At 43.2% G+C, this 14,488-nt stretch overlaps 1 protein-coding gene across 2 annotated transcripts in view; it reads left to right on the top strand.

The window, feature by feature from the left end:
- The first annotated feature begins 249 nt into the window (after window positions 1-249).
- Window positions 250-14,488, top strand: part of LOC141917755 (SWI/SNF-related matrix-associated actin-dependent regulator of chromatin subfamily A member 2-like) — a 45,920-nt gene continuing 31,681 nt past the window's right edge. Inside the window, exons 1-4 of one of the 2 annotated variants that reach the window (XM_074811185.1) lie at window positions 250-338; window positions 1,939-3,299; window positions 6,771-6,934; window positions 10,842-11,069. In XM_074811185.1, coding sequence (XP_074667286.1) covers window positions 3,086-3,299; window positions 6,771-6,934; window positions 10,842-11,069 — 606 coding nt within the window. In that variant the 5' untranslated portion in view covers window positions 250-338; window positions 1,939-3,085. Of the gene's footprint in view, window positions 339-1,337; window positions 3,300-6,770; window positions 6,935-10,841; window positions 11,070-14,488 lie in introns of those variants that run through there. The other variant, XM_074811184.1, reaches the window with a different exon arrangement.

Here is a 14,488-nt window from a genome sequence, read left to right as displayed (position 1 = left end):
AGCACCAAGCATTTTTGAATTGGTGGCTCACTTGATAATTAAAACACGGACCCGTTGCCTTGAACTTGTGGGACGGGATCCAGCAACCATTGTTATTCCAATTCAAGCTGAATATTTTGAGTGGTGCCTACCAAATAACATGGTACTACAATCTGCATTGGCAGATTTTCAAGGACAAATAAAATATCACCTCCCCAGCCACCCAGTGTTGAAACTGGTGCGCAGAATTTCGATTGGGAACAAGCGGCTACATTCCACGAAGCCAGTGGAGGGGTTAACTGTGTTTACAGATGGATCAGGAAAACCAGGAAAGGCAGCTGTAATGTGGTTTGTGAATGGTGAGTGGCACAATATTGTCACAGAACAGCAAGGCTCGCCGCAGATTGTAGAACTTAGAGCGGTAACCGAGGCCTTCCACAGATTTCCAGAACCTTTTAATTTGGTTACAGATTCTGCTTATGTTGCAGGATTGGTTCAGCAGTTAGAAAAAGCAATCATCAAACAGGTGGACAATGAAAAATTGTTTAATTTGTTACGGTTCTTGTGGGAATTGATCCAAAAACGTGCGAATCCCTATTATGTGTTGCACATTTGTAGTCACAGTACCCTACCAGGATTTTTAGCAGAAGGCAATGCACGGGCTGACAGGATTGTGTCTATAGCCGTGGTGCCAAATACTCTGCAACAAGCCCAATCATCACATCAATTTTTTCATCAAGGTGCCAGAGCATTACAGACAGTTTCATCTTACAGCTACAGAGGCCAGAGCCATTGTAGCATCATGTCCTGATTGCTGGGGACAGCAAGTGCCGTATTCTTATGGGGTGAACCCCAGGGGGTTACAGGTGTTGCAAATCTGGCAAACAGACATTACACACATTGCAGAGTTTGGAAGGTTGAAGTATGTACATGTTTCCATTGATACTTTTTCACATGCAATGTTTGCCTCCGCACATGCAGGGGAATAAGCCAGAGATGCCATTCGACACTGGCAAAAGGCGTTTTCTGTTTTGGGTGTCCCTGAAACAGTAAAAAACCGACAACGGCCCTGCATATGTCTCCAGACCGGTTTGGGAATTTCTACATAGATGGGGGATTCAACATATTACTGGCATCCCACATTCCCCTACGGGACAGGCAATTGTTGAACGTGCCCATGGTACCGTAAAACGCCTGCTTCAAAACCAAAAAGGGGGAATGGAAGGGGAGCCCCCAGAGGCCCGGTTGGGAAAGGCCATTTATGTATTAAACTTTTTAACCATGCCCGAGCAAGGGTTGGTCCCTCCCATTGAGAGACATTTTGCCTCTTTTTCTTCAACTCAGGAGGTACGGGGAACTGCCTTGGTGCGTGTTAAGGATTTACAGACGGGGCAATGGTCTCAGCCTTATAACCTAATCACCTGGGACATGGGTATGCTTGTGTCTCCACAGAACATGGGCCGTGTTGGTACCCTGCCCATTGTATTTGTCCTGTTATGGCTGTTGACTGATGTTGATAGTGTTAGGCATGCTACATTACAAAATAGAGCCACAATAGATTTTTTGTTATTAGCCCAAGGACATGGTTGTGAAGACTTTGAAGGAATGTGTTGTATGAATTTGTCAGATCACTCGGAATCAATACATAAAAGTATCCAGCTTCTGAAAGAAGGAGTGAAGAAGTTACAGGCAAATGATGGATGGGATTGGTTGAATAACTTGTTTAAAGGATGGGGACTGTCAGGGTGGTTGTTATCTTTGATAAAAACTGGGTTGTTGCTTTTGTTCATCATTGTAGTTGTGTTATTAATGTTGCCATGTCTTGTGTCTCTGTTGCAAAGGGCCCTGCAGTGGACGGCACAGGCTATTTTTGTAGAACAAATACAAAAAGGGGGAATTATGGGAGACCTCGGCTGGTCCGAGGGATCAGAATGTAAGTTTGATATTGACCATGAGCAGATAACCGTGTACCTTTAAGAGGCTTGAAAGTCCCGAGAAGAGCTGAGTAAACAAGAGTAAGGAACTACCAGACCGGAACTGCCTGACCGCAAGGAAAGGAAGGTTATCGAGGTTGCGACAGAGAAGAGGTCATCCAATCATGAACTGTTAGTCTCTAATTAAACCAATCATATATGGACACATACTCTTAATAAAGTTATAAAAAGGGTTGTTAGAACAATAATGTAGCCATTTTGCACAATTCGGTGTTTGTCATGTCCATCTCAACAGCGACATCACCTCCTCCAAGTTCAAGAACAGTCCATCCTGATGAGCAGGAAATCAAGCAAAGGTAGCAGGAGGCCTGCATGCATGTACAATGAGCTCCTGCCTAAACTCAAACATAAAAAAGAAGCATACAGAGGTAGAAGCAGGGGTAGGTGACCCAGGAGGAATATAGAGACACTGTCCGAGCATGCAGGCATGGGATTAAGAAAGTCAGACAGAACCCACCTGGAATTTAATCTGGAAAGGAACATGAAGGGCAACAAAAAAGTGTTCTATAAGTACATAAGCAGCAAAAGGAAGGTTAGAGAAAATGTGGGCCCGTTGCTGAAAGGGGCACGGAACCTGATGACAAAGGACATGGAAAAGGTTGTGGCCCTCAGTGCTTTATCTTCCTGGAAGCTATTTCCAAAAACATGAAAGACAAGACAGTGATTGGGAGCAGTCAGCATGGTTTTACAAAGTGGAAAACATGCCTGAACAATGCAATAGCCTTCTATAAAGAGAAGACTGAATCAGTGGATGAGGGGAAAGCAGTGGATGTTGCTTATCTTGACTTCAGTAAAGCTTTTGACACTGGCTCCCATAAAATCCTCATAGACAAGCTGATGAAGTATGGACTGTGAGGTGGATTGGAAACTGGTTGGGCTGACAGGCTCAGAAGGTCGTGCTCAGTAGCATGAAGTCCTGCTGAAGACCAGTGACTAGTCAACACTGGGACCAATACTGTTTAACGACTTCATGTCCTGGATGATGGGACAGAGCGAACCCTCAGCAAGTCAACAGATGATACTAAAATGGGAGTAGTTGCTGATATACCAGATGGTTGTGCTGCCATTCAGAGGGACCTCAACAAGAGGAGAAATGGGCTGACAGGAACCTCATGCAGTTCAACAAAGAAAAGTGCAAAATCCTGCTCCTGGGGAGGAATAATCCTATGCACCAGTACAGGCTGGGGACCGATCAGCTGGAAAGCAGCTTTGCAGAAAAAGACCTGGGTGTCCTGGTGGATACTAAGTTGAATATGAGCCAGCAACGTGCCCTTGTGGCAGAGAAGGCTGTTTTGGATCAGGAGGTGCTAATTTATTATAATCCCGGTAAGAAAGGCACTTGGACTCTGTAAACTATTGCTTAAAATGCCATTTATTGGAACTAACACTAGACAGGAATAAAGAATAGTATGGATCAGTGATCTCCAAACTTTTTTGATCATGTACCCTATCAGTAAAAAAATGTTGAGCACATATTCCCAATATATGTGTTTTTTATATTTATAAATTATATACCTATACTATTGTGCTAATACATTATATATATTATAAAATTACCAAAAAAATCAATTCAAAAGAAAGAGATAAGGATGATATAAACATTTTTTTTTTAATTTCAATTTTATTTATTAATGACACAATAAAAATTTTTGCTCTCACTAAAAATTTATTGTATGGAATTGTCATGGTTTAAACCCAGCCAGCAACCAAACACCACGCAGCCATTTGCTCACCCTCCCCTGCCTGGGGGATGGGGGAGGAAATTGGAGAGGTAAAGGTAGGGAGACTCCTAGGTTGAGATAAAAACAGTTTAATAATTGAAATAAAATAAAACAATATTAACAATAATAGAAAGTACAAAGGGGTAATGCACAATGTGATTGTTCACCACCTACCAACTGATACCCAGCCTGTTCCTGGCTAGAGATCCTGGAGAAGCCAAGATCCCGAAACCACAACCCCAGAAGCGAGAGAACCCCCTCCTTTCTGATCAACCCTCCTCTATATACTAATCATGGCATTATATGATATGGAATATTTCATTGGCCAATTTGGGTCCGGTGCTCTGGCTCTGCTCTCTCTCAGCTTCTTGTACACCTGCACATGGGCAGATCATGGGGAGTTGGAAAGTCCTTGATCTCTTAGCAACAAGTGAAAACATCAGTGTGTTATCAACATTCTTCTCATACCAAGTCCCATACTGAATCCAAAGCACAGCACTATTCTAGCTACTAAGAAGAAAAATTAACTCTATCCCAGATGAAACCAGGACAGTACCCACCCCTTATTCCATGCCATTTACATTATGCTCAAGTTCCATGTTTCCCAATACATTCTAATTAATCACCATCCCTTTCCCTGGTCTTAGATGTATATACACAGATAACATTCCCTTAGACTATGGGCCTTCCCTCCAAAATGTATAGTGAGTTCATTTAGCCCATAACTTTGGTTTCCATCTGTCATGACAGTCTTTTCAGACAGGAGGGGTGATGCGGAGCTGGCTCAGTTGCTGGAGCGGATGACCTTGGTCGCAGCAGGGGAATGGCATGTAGTCTCTGCTAAATTTGGAGCTCATAGCTGATGTATCTGGCATGGTCTATGCTCACAGTCTGTGGGATGAAGATGTCAATCTCGAGGAAGTTGCTGGGCACCAGTTGCTGAAATCAGTACTGACTCTGTCAAAGTTCATTTTTTAATGAATGTGATGCCATTAGTATAATATATATGGAAAAGAGAACTCACGAAGATACATAGATCCAAATGGAAGAAGTGCATCATCAGCTGTGCTTATTAAATCATGATACTCATTTATCTCTCCCATCCACTAATTATACAAAGGTTCTTCTTGAAATATGGCTAGTAAATGTCCATCTTCCATGATTTCAATCAGTCGTTCTTGCAAACTAATTGGAATGTGTTACATTTTTATGTTTAACAAATGGGTTCAAAACCCACTGAAACTCTTCCTTTGGAAGATTTCTAAATAGGTTAGGAAATTCTATTTCCAAGTTTTTTAAGTGTATGAATATGAGAGTTTTTATAGGTGACACACTTGCATCATTTTCAGCAACAAAGTCACATAATGATGGAAACATTTCCAAAAAGCCACTTTCAAAAAACTTTCGAAAAGCAGTTACTTTCTCACTCTGTTAAAACATCGCCTTGATCTTCTGGTTCAGCAATTTGACTATGTAATAGAAAAGCTTCATCCTCTGTATTATAAGAGTATGAACATGTGAATAAAAACATCAAACTTCTGTCTGTCTTCAGCTACAGGCAGAGATGTAAAAAGATAAAACAAGCAGAGGGTCAGACCAAGGTGATCAGTCAAAGCTGATTGTCAAAGTACAGGAAATTCACCTTGTTGCCAATGTGTACAGTGCTTAGTTGTTACTTAGAGCTTTGTGCAGGCCTCTTACCGTGGTTGAATCCTCTGCTTTCTTTCCCTCCCCTATCGACACCATTGTGTTTTGAATGGGATCTTTTAAGAATTTTTGTTCCCTTGATATTAATCTTGATTTTTAAGGCCAATAGTGAAATGTTAATAAATCTATGTTTGTGTAAACATATAGTTTTAAAAATGTTTAGATTCTGTGAGTGCTCATAAGGCCTTAATCAAAACTAAAGTGCCATTTTGCATGTGTATATCATCTATTGAAACTTGTCAGTCATAAAATGTTGTCAAACAGTTGCATCTTTTCGACGTCCCCTTTTGAAATGTCAAGCCTACTTAAAATAAAAGTTTGGGAACCTTGACAGACTTGAGAGGTGGGCCCGTGCAGACCTCATGAAGTTCTACAAGGCCAAGTGCAAGGTCCTGCACGTGGGTCGAGGCAACCCCAAGCACAAATACAGGCTGGGCGATGAGTGGATTGAGAGCAGCCCTGTGGAGAAGGACTTGGGGTATTAGTGGATGGAAAACTGACTATGAGCCAGCAATGTGCGCTCGCAACCCAGAAAGCCAACCGTGTCCTGGGCTGCATCAAGAGAAGTGTGGCCAGCAGGTCGAGGGAGGGGATTCTGCCCCTCTACTCCGTTCTCGTAAGACCCCACCTGGAGTATTGCGTCCAGCTCTGGGGCCCCCCGCGCAAGAATGACATGGACCTGCTCGAGTGGTTCCAGAGGAGGGCCACGATGATGATCAGGGGGCTGGAGCACCTTCCCTCTATGAGGACAGGCTGGGAGAGTTGGGGTTGTTCAGCCTGGAGAAGAGAAGGCTCCGGGGAGACCTTATAGCGGCCTTCCAGTACTTCAAGGGGGCCTACAGGAAAGATGGGGAGGGACTCTTTATCAGGGAGTGTAATGATAGGACGAGGGGTACCGGTTTTAAAATGAAAGGGGGTAGATTTAGATTAGATATGAGGAAGCAATTCTTTACTGTGAGGGTGGTGAGGCACTGGAACAGGTTGCCCAGGGAAGTTGTGGCTGCCCCCTCCCTGGAAGTGTTCAAGGCCAGGTTGGATGGGGCTTTGAGCAACCTGGTTTGGTGGAAGGTGTCCCTGCCCATGGCAGAGGGCATTGTAACTAGATGATCTTTAAGGTCCCTTCCAACGCAAACCATTCTATGATCATTCTCTGAACTCTCCTCCCAAGTGCTATAGACAGTTGGCTGAAACATCCATTGTTAGTGTTTGCGTCTATATTATAGAAAACATAGCTGAGATGGCAAAGAACAAGTGAGCTAAAATTTCCCTTCCACATGTGCCTTAAACAACTAAGATTGCTTTTAAATTATTTCAGTAGAAGATCTTTGCCATAGGGTTTCTTTTTATTTCTTTTTTAATTTCTTCTCAGGTACAACAAAATCGGAGGATCGAGCTGCCCTGCTGAAGAAGTTTAATGAACCTGGCTCACAGTACTTCATCTTCTTGCTGAGTACAAGGGCAGGAGGGCTGGGCTTGAACCTCCAGGCTGCTGACACTGTTATAATCTTTGATAGTGATTGGAATCCTCATCAGGTTATTTTTATTTAATTATCTTCATACAATATGGAAGTAGTTGTGCTTTTTTAGGCTTTGTTTTTTAATTTGGGAAGATTGACAGTGAAATGAAAGTATATCATAAAATGCTGTTTTGAGAAGAATTGGTAAGGCAAACTGCTACAATCAGTAGCAGTGTTGATAACTGTGGTGGTTTGACCTTGGCTAAATGCCAGGTACCCACCAAGTCACTCTATCACTTCCCCCCCTTCCCCTTTTTTTCTCAACAGGGCAAAGAGGAGAAAGAAAATAAGATAGGAAAAAAAACCCCAACCCTTGTGGGTAAAGCAACAGCAGTTTTAATATAAGCAAAGCGAAGCAAAGGTCTGCGCGCGGAAGCAAAAAAAAAAAACCAGAGTTATTCTCTACTTCCCATGAACAGGCGATGTCGGGCCTTCTCAGGAAGCAGGGCTCCAATACGCGCAGTGGTTGCCTCGGAGGACCAAGGGTGACCCCACCCCCTTCCTCCTTTCTCCCAGCTTTATACTGAGCAGACGTCATATGGTCTGGAATATCCCTTTGGTCAGTTCGGGTCAGCTGTCCTGGTTGTGTCCCCTCCCAAGATCTTGCCCACCCCGTCCCACTGTGGGGGGAAAATTTTGGAAAGAGCCTTGGTGCTGTGTAAGCACCACTCAGCAGTAGCCACACCACCAGTGTGCTATCAACACCCTGCCAGCTCCCAACATAAAACACAGCACCAGGAGGGCTGCGACAGGGGAAAACCAATTCTGGCTCAGCCAGACCCGGTACAATAATGCATGCACCAGTGTTTTTGCTGTTGCTGAACAGTGCCTGCACAGCCACCAGGCTTTTGATTTTTCCTACTCTGCGCCACCAATGAGTAGACTGGGGGTGGGCAAGAAGCTGGGAGGGGACACAGCCAGGAGAGCTGACCCAGACTGATCAAAGGGATATTCCATACTATACGACGTGCTCGGCAATAAAAGCTCAAGGAAAGGAGGAGGAAATGGGGATGTTTGTGGTCATGGCATTTGTCTTCCCAAGCAACTGTTATGTGTGCTGAGGTCCTGCTTTCCAGGAAGTGGTTGGACATCTGCCTGCCAAAAGGAAATAGTAAATAAATCCCTTCTTTTGCTTTACTTGCATGCACAGATTTTGCTTCACCTATTAAACTGTCTTTATTTCGATCAACCATTCTTTTAACTTTCCTTCTATTTTCTCCCCATCCCGTGGGAGAGGGGAGTGAGTGAGTGGCTGTGTGGGTGCTTGGCTGTTGTCCAGGGTCAACCCACCAGGGATGAAGAAGGGATGAAGAAACGGTGGAGGCATTCAATGCTTTTTTTTGCCTCAGTCTTTAATATCAGTGACAGACCTTGGGCTGCCCGGTCCTCTGAGTTGGAGGACCATGACTGCAGGAACAGTGCCTTTCCATTTGTGGACACTGAAATTGTAAGGGACCAGCTGTATCAGCTGAATGTTCATAAGTCCATGGGGCCTGATGGGATTCATCCCAGAGTACTGAAGGAGCTAGAAGATCTTAGAGCAGGACCCCTCTCCATCATCTACCAAAGGTCTTGGGAGCCTGGGGAGGTCCCTGCTGACTGGAAGCTAGACAGTGTTATTCCAATTTACAAGAAGGGCACGAGGGAAGACCCAGGAAACTACAGACCTGTTAGTCTAACCTCAGTACCTGGAAAAATTATGGAGAAGATCATACTGGGTGCTATTGAAAGGCATCTAAGGGACAATGCAATCATCAGGCACAGCCAACATGGGTTCACAAAGGGAAAGTCCTGTTTAGCTAATTTAATATCCTTCTACAATAAGGTCACTCGCCTAGTGGATGAAGGGAAGGTGGTGGATGTAGTTTTTCTGGATTTTAGTAAGGCTTTTGGTGCTGTCCCTCACAGCATCCTTCTGGACAAGTTGTCCAGCTGTGAGATGAGCAGGTACAAGGTGCGCTGGGTGAAGAACCTGCTGAATGGCAGGGCTCAAAGGGTTGTAGTGACAGGGGCTACATCTGTTCACCAGCAGTGTTCCTCAGGGCTCAATTCTAGGACCAGTTCTGTTCAATGTATTTATTGTCGATCTGGATGCAGGAGTTGAATGCACCATTAGCAAGTTTGCTGACGATACCAAACTGGGAGGTGCTGTTGATTCTCTTGAGGGACGAGAGGCCTTGCAGAGGGATCTGGATAGATCAGAACATTGGGCAATCATCAGTGGCATGAAATTTAGCAAGAACAAATGCCAGATTCTGCACCTGGGATGGAGTAATGCTGGGCACAAGTATAGACTGGGAGAGGAGTGGCTGGGGAGCAGCCCTGCAGAAAGGGATCTGGGGGTGCTGGTTGACAGTAGTCTCAAGATGAGTCAGCAGTGTGCCCTGGCAGCCAAGAGGGCAAACTGCATTCTGAGGTGCATTCAACACAGCATAACCAGCCGGTCAAAAGAGGTGATTATCCTGCTGTATTTAGCGCTGGTACGGCCTCACCTTGAGTACTATGTGCATTTCTGAGCCCCGTGATTTAAGAAGGTGTGAAGGTATTTGAATGCATCCAGAGGAGGGCAACAAAGCTGGTGAAAGGGCTGGAAGTCATGGCCTATGAGGAGGACTCTGGGTTTGTCTAGTTTGGAGAAAAGGAGGCCGAGGGGCAACCTCATTGCTCTCTACAGCTTCCTGAGGAGGGGAAGTGGAGAGGGAGGTGCTGATCTCTTCTCCCTGGTGTCTAGTGACAGGATGCATGGGAATGGTTCAAAGCTGTGTCAGGAGAGGTTCAGACTTGATATTAGGAAACATTTATTTACCGAGGGGGTGGTCAAACACTGGAATAGGCTTCCTAGAGAGGTCATTGATGCCCCATGTCTGTCAGACTTTAAGAGGCATTTGGACAATGCCCTTAATAAGATGCTTTAATTTTTGGTCAGCCCTGAAGTGGTCAGGCAGTTGGACTAGATGATCATTGTAGGTCCCTTCCAAGTGAACTAAACTGTTCTGTTCTGTTCTGTTCTGTTCTGTTCTGTTCTGTTCTATTCTATTCCATTCCATTCCATTCCATTCCATTCCATCTTGGAAGCCAACACACATATACATGCTTTCCCCCCCCCCCCCACACACACACACACTCTGCCCAGTTTTTATTGCTGAACATGGCATTACATGGCATGGAATATCCCTTTGGCCAATTCAGGTCAGCTGTCTCGGCTGTGTCCCCTCCCAACTTCTTGTGCACCCCCAGCCTACTCCCTGGTGGGGCAGAGTGAGAAACAGAGAAAGACTTGATGCTGTGCAAGCACTGTTCAGCAATAGCCAAAACATTGCTGCATTATCAACACTCTTTTCATGACAAATCCATATCACAGCACCATCCCGGACAAGCCCCCAACAGGCTGATATGAAGAAAGTTAACTCCGTTCTAGCCAGACCCAATACATAAAATTACTAATGCATTTAAGACACTCAGAAATAGTGGTTTGTTTTAGATACACAGGTTTATATCTGGACTTTATTATATATACCTAGTTATATCGTTGCCTCTGTTCTTGTACCTGGACTAGAGTTGCTTTACTTCAGGGTTCTTTTCTGGCCTGAAAGGCCATGAACTCTGAGTGGCAGAGAGGAATTACATACTGTGGCCTATCTTGGCTAATTACTGCACATGCTTTCAAGAAGTGTTTGACTTACTGCATTCACATTGTACAGAGCATGCACATATTTTTTTCCCTCCAGTTTGCCTGCCTGGGTTTGATGAACTCCCAAGAAGGAGGATAATCAGGAATGAGCTAGATGAATTGTGGTGGGCTGTAGCTTGAGCACTTCTTTTTGTTATGCTAATAAAACCCAACATTACAGTGTCCTTTAAGCAGGGAGTGATTTGTATAGCACAGTTACGTTATGCATCATTCCATATTCTTTGCCTAATAGGACTTGCAGGCCCAAGACCGAGCTCATCGAATTGGTCAGCAGAATGAGGTTCGAGTCCTGCGACTGTGCACTGTGAACAGTGTGGAGGAGAAGATACTCGCTGCTGCAAAGTATAAACTGAATGTAGATCAAAAAGTTATTCAGGCTGGAATGTTTGATCAGAAATCTTCAAGCCATGAGCGGAGAGCTTTTCTACAGGCTATATTAGAACATGAGGAAGAAAATGAGGTAAGGCAGTTAAAAAAAACCAAAAAGAAGATGTTTCAGTTGGTGCTTGGGAAGCAGCTATATAACTGGTAGGCGAGAGTGCAGCTTGGGACTGCTTGAGACTATATAATTTCCTTACAAGAAAACAACTCTGTTCCTAAAGGATATTCTCATGGGAACTTGTTGCTGCACTGCTAGATAAAGGCAAGGCCATGCAGGTGGCGTAGTCGCCGGTACTGAGTGGGAGCTTCCTGCAGGCTCCTCTGTTACAGTGAGCTGGCTGAGTTGATCGTGTGGCCAAGGGATTTGTGCAGCACATCACAGGCCTGGGCCTACTCCCATTAACTGTTATGTGCATCACGAACTCCTAAATGTGCAACGGTTTCTCAGTCAGGATCTCTACATTCCACCCCTTGATCCACATACAGTTTACCTTTACCAAAGTTATATTGTAAGTTACAGATTATATTAATAACATATGGGCTTCTCAAGCCCTAAGTACAAGCCTGTAGACTTAGAGCAGACAGCCTGTTCAAGATCCCTAACCCCCCGAATACAATGTCTTCCACAAGGCTCCCAATACAGCTGTGTAGCATTGGGGGAGGATGGGCAGGAGATGGTCTTCAGAGACCCTGCAGAGGCAAAAGCTTGCAAATGATGCAAAGGAGATACATTTAGAGGCTGTGCTCAGAGGAGCTTAAAGCCCTGAGCAACCTGGTCCAATCTCCTAGCTGACCCTGCTTTGAGGAGGAGGTTGGACTAGATGACCTACTGAGGACCCTTCCAACCAAAATTATTGTGTGATCCTACAACCAGTAGGACATCTCCCATGTCAGGGAAGACCTGAAGCTTGTGACTTCTGGCAACAGAAGGAAGACTCCTTCTCTGCCTGCAGATCTGCAATTACAGAACAGGTATAGTGCCCTGGGAACAATTGAGGAGGAACAAGCTCCGTCAAGGGAGGCATCAGAGTCAACTGAGCCTATACCAAGTATCTACTCAGCACTGATGAGACCACATCTGGAATACTGTGTCCAGTTCTGGGCTTCCAACTACAAGAAAGAAATGGACATACTAGAGTGAGTCCAATAAAGGGCCACTATGATAGTTAAAGGATTGGTGCATCTGACATAAGGAAGAGGCTGAGAGAGCTGGGGTTGTTTAGCCTGGAGAAGAGAAGGCTCAGGAGGGGACCTTATCAATGTGCCTAAATACCTGATGGGAGGAAGTAAAGAAAATAGAGCCAGACTCTCCTCAGTGACAGGACAACAGGCAATGGGCACAAACTAAAATACAGAAAATTCTGTGTAAACATAAGAACCCCCCCCTCTTTTTTACTCTGAGGGTGGTCAAACACTAGAACAGGTTGCCCAGAGAGGTTGTGGAGTCTCCGTCCTTGGAGATACTAAAACCCCAACTGGACATGGCCCTGAGGAACCTGCTCTAGTTGACCCTGTTTGGGGATGTGTGGGAGGGTGTTGGACCAGACAGTCTCCAGAGGTCCCTTCCAACCTCGACTATTCTGTGATTTTGTGATTCCTTAAAGGAGTCTAATTTTCATATCACCTCCAAACAATTCAACAAAACAATTAACTGTCTTAATTAAGATAACAGTATTTTTGCATGTATAACACACCTCTCACTTTAAACAGAATAGCTGTCAGATCCTGATATAATTTCTGTGGCTTAATGAGTTGCCTTAGGTTATTGAAAGGTTTTGTCATCTGTAATTCTTTATTTTCGGCTTTCAAAATACTTAAGTATTTTTAATAAAATTTAAGCAAAACCTTTGTGAATATCTGCCAGAATCTTTCCATATTAAAAGAAATTCCTTCAGTAGTCATTAAATCTATTGTACTGAAAGCAGTTAAAACTGTGAAATAATAAAACTAATACATTTTTTAGATCCACTGTGATACAGGTTTGATTTATACTATTACTTCACATGTTCATACAATTCTTTCCAGTGTGACATATGTTAAAAGCAATGTTGCTGCTCCCTATCATTCATGCCTACAAACATGCCTTTTTGTAGGATTGAAACCTCTCTGAAAATGCATTCTAGGAATGCTCCCAAAGAGGGTACTGAAGATGTCATCAGTTAAAACTTAGCTTAGTATGTGATATGTTGCATCAGTATTATTTGTTGTGTACTTCTCAGAGTTTTCACTTGCATTTTTTACTAGACTACATTAAAAATTACACATGCTTTCTCTTCTAGCTCTGCACATTTCTGGGTTTAGAGAAAAATATGATAAAATTGAAGTAAAAAATATTATTGAGTAATTCAAGATGATAGTAAATGCACACACACTGAGGGGAAGAGAGAGTTTCACTAGTTCAGAATCCAAATATTTTAGACTTCTTATATTCTTTTGCAGGACTTTTGGGGCAGCTTTTAATAGTTTACTTAATGAAGGGTTTTTATGCATGTGATTTTTTTCATTGTTGTTAGGGTTGGTGGGGTTTTTTTTTAACTCTCAAATTTCTTCTATTCCCCTCCACTTCTTATTTTCATTTCTTCCCATACACACACGCATTCAAATATATGCACACCCACAAAACATGTAATGATCTTTTTTAAAAAAAAAGAACAGCTAGCTTTTTCCAAATATTGAATGTATGAAATATTGGTGGGGAGAGGAACCAACAGTTCCAGAGTTTATGCCACCAGAACACTGTGTCAGAACACCATCACTTTTCCAACTGCTTTACTTATTTCATGCTTGAATTACAAATCACATGAGTATTTAGTGAGAGCTGAAGTGGTAATCATACTTTTTTCCTGAAGTGTAGAAATCTTACCAATGGAGGGGAAATGAGATGCATAGATGTAGATGCAGGCTTCTTTTGATTATTTTGAATATAAAAGACTATAGAAAGTTAATTTTGAGGTGCTATATACTGCATTCTACTTCACCTCCATTTTAGTGAGTACAAAACATTTATTGTCATGTCAAACCCTTAGCTGTAGGTTTACAATATACTGTAACACAGATTCAGTAAATGTTTAAAGGTTTTTATGTGGGAACCAAACTAAAGTTTGTAGCTTTGTTTTACCTATCCTGTTAGGAAATTTAAAATGCCATGTACTTTCAAAATAGTTGCTGTATTTGGAGAGAGGAACTGAGCATTATGGAGCCTGATCATGTTAAAAATGGGCACCATAGCTCTTCAACATTTATGTTTTCAGTTGAATCCCAGAGTTTTGGTTTATTTTGCCAATGAATGTTTTTGATTTTATTAAATAACTTTTTGTCAAAAAGACGGATCTTTACCAGACCCACCTCTTAGGAAAGTCTGCTCCCTCCCTGGCGCCCAGGTTAAAGATGTGCCGAGAAAATTTCCTACCCTGGTATGGCCCTTGGATTATTATCCATTATTGCTTTTTCGTGTGGGCAGCAACGAAGTTGCAATAAGAAGTCCAAGGGTGATCAAAA

This window comes from Strix aluco, chromosome W (assembly GCF_031877795.1).
Source record: "Strix aluco isolate bStrAlu1 chromosome W, bStrAlu1.hap1, whole genome shotgun sequence".
Lineage (NCBI taxonomy): Eukaryota > Metazoa > Chordata > Aves > Strigiformes > Strigidae > Strix > Strix aluco.
Note: the sequence above shows the minus strand (reverse complement) of the source record. Positions and strands in the feature narration are given on the sequence as shown.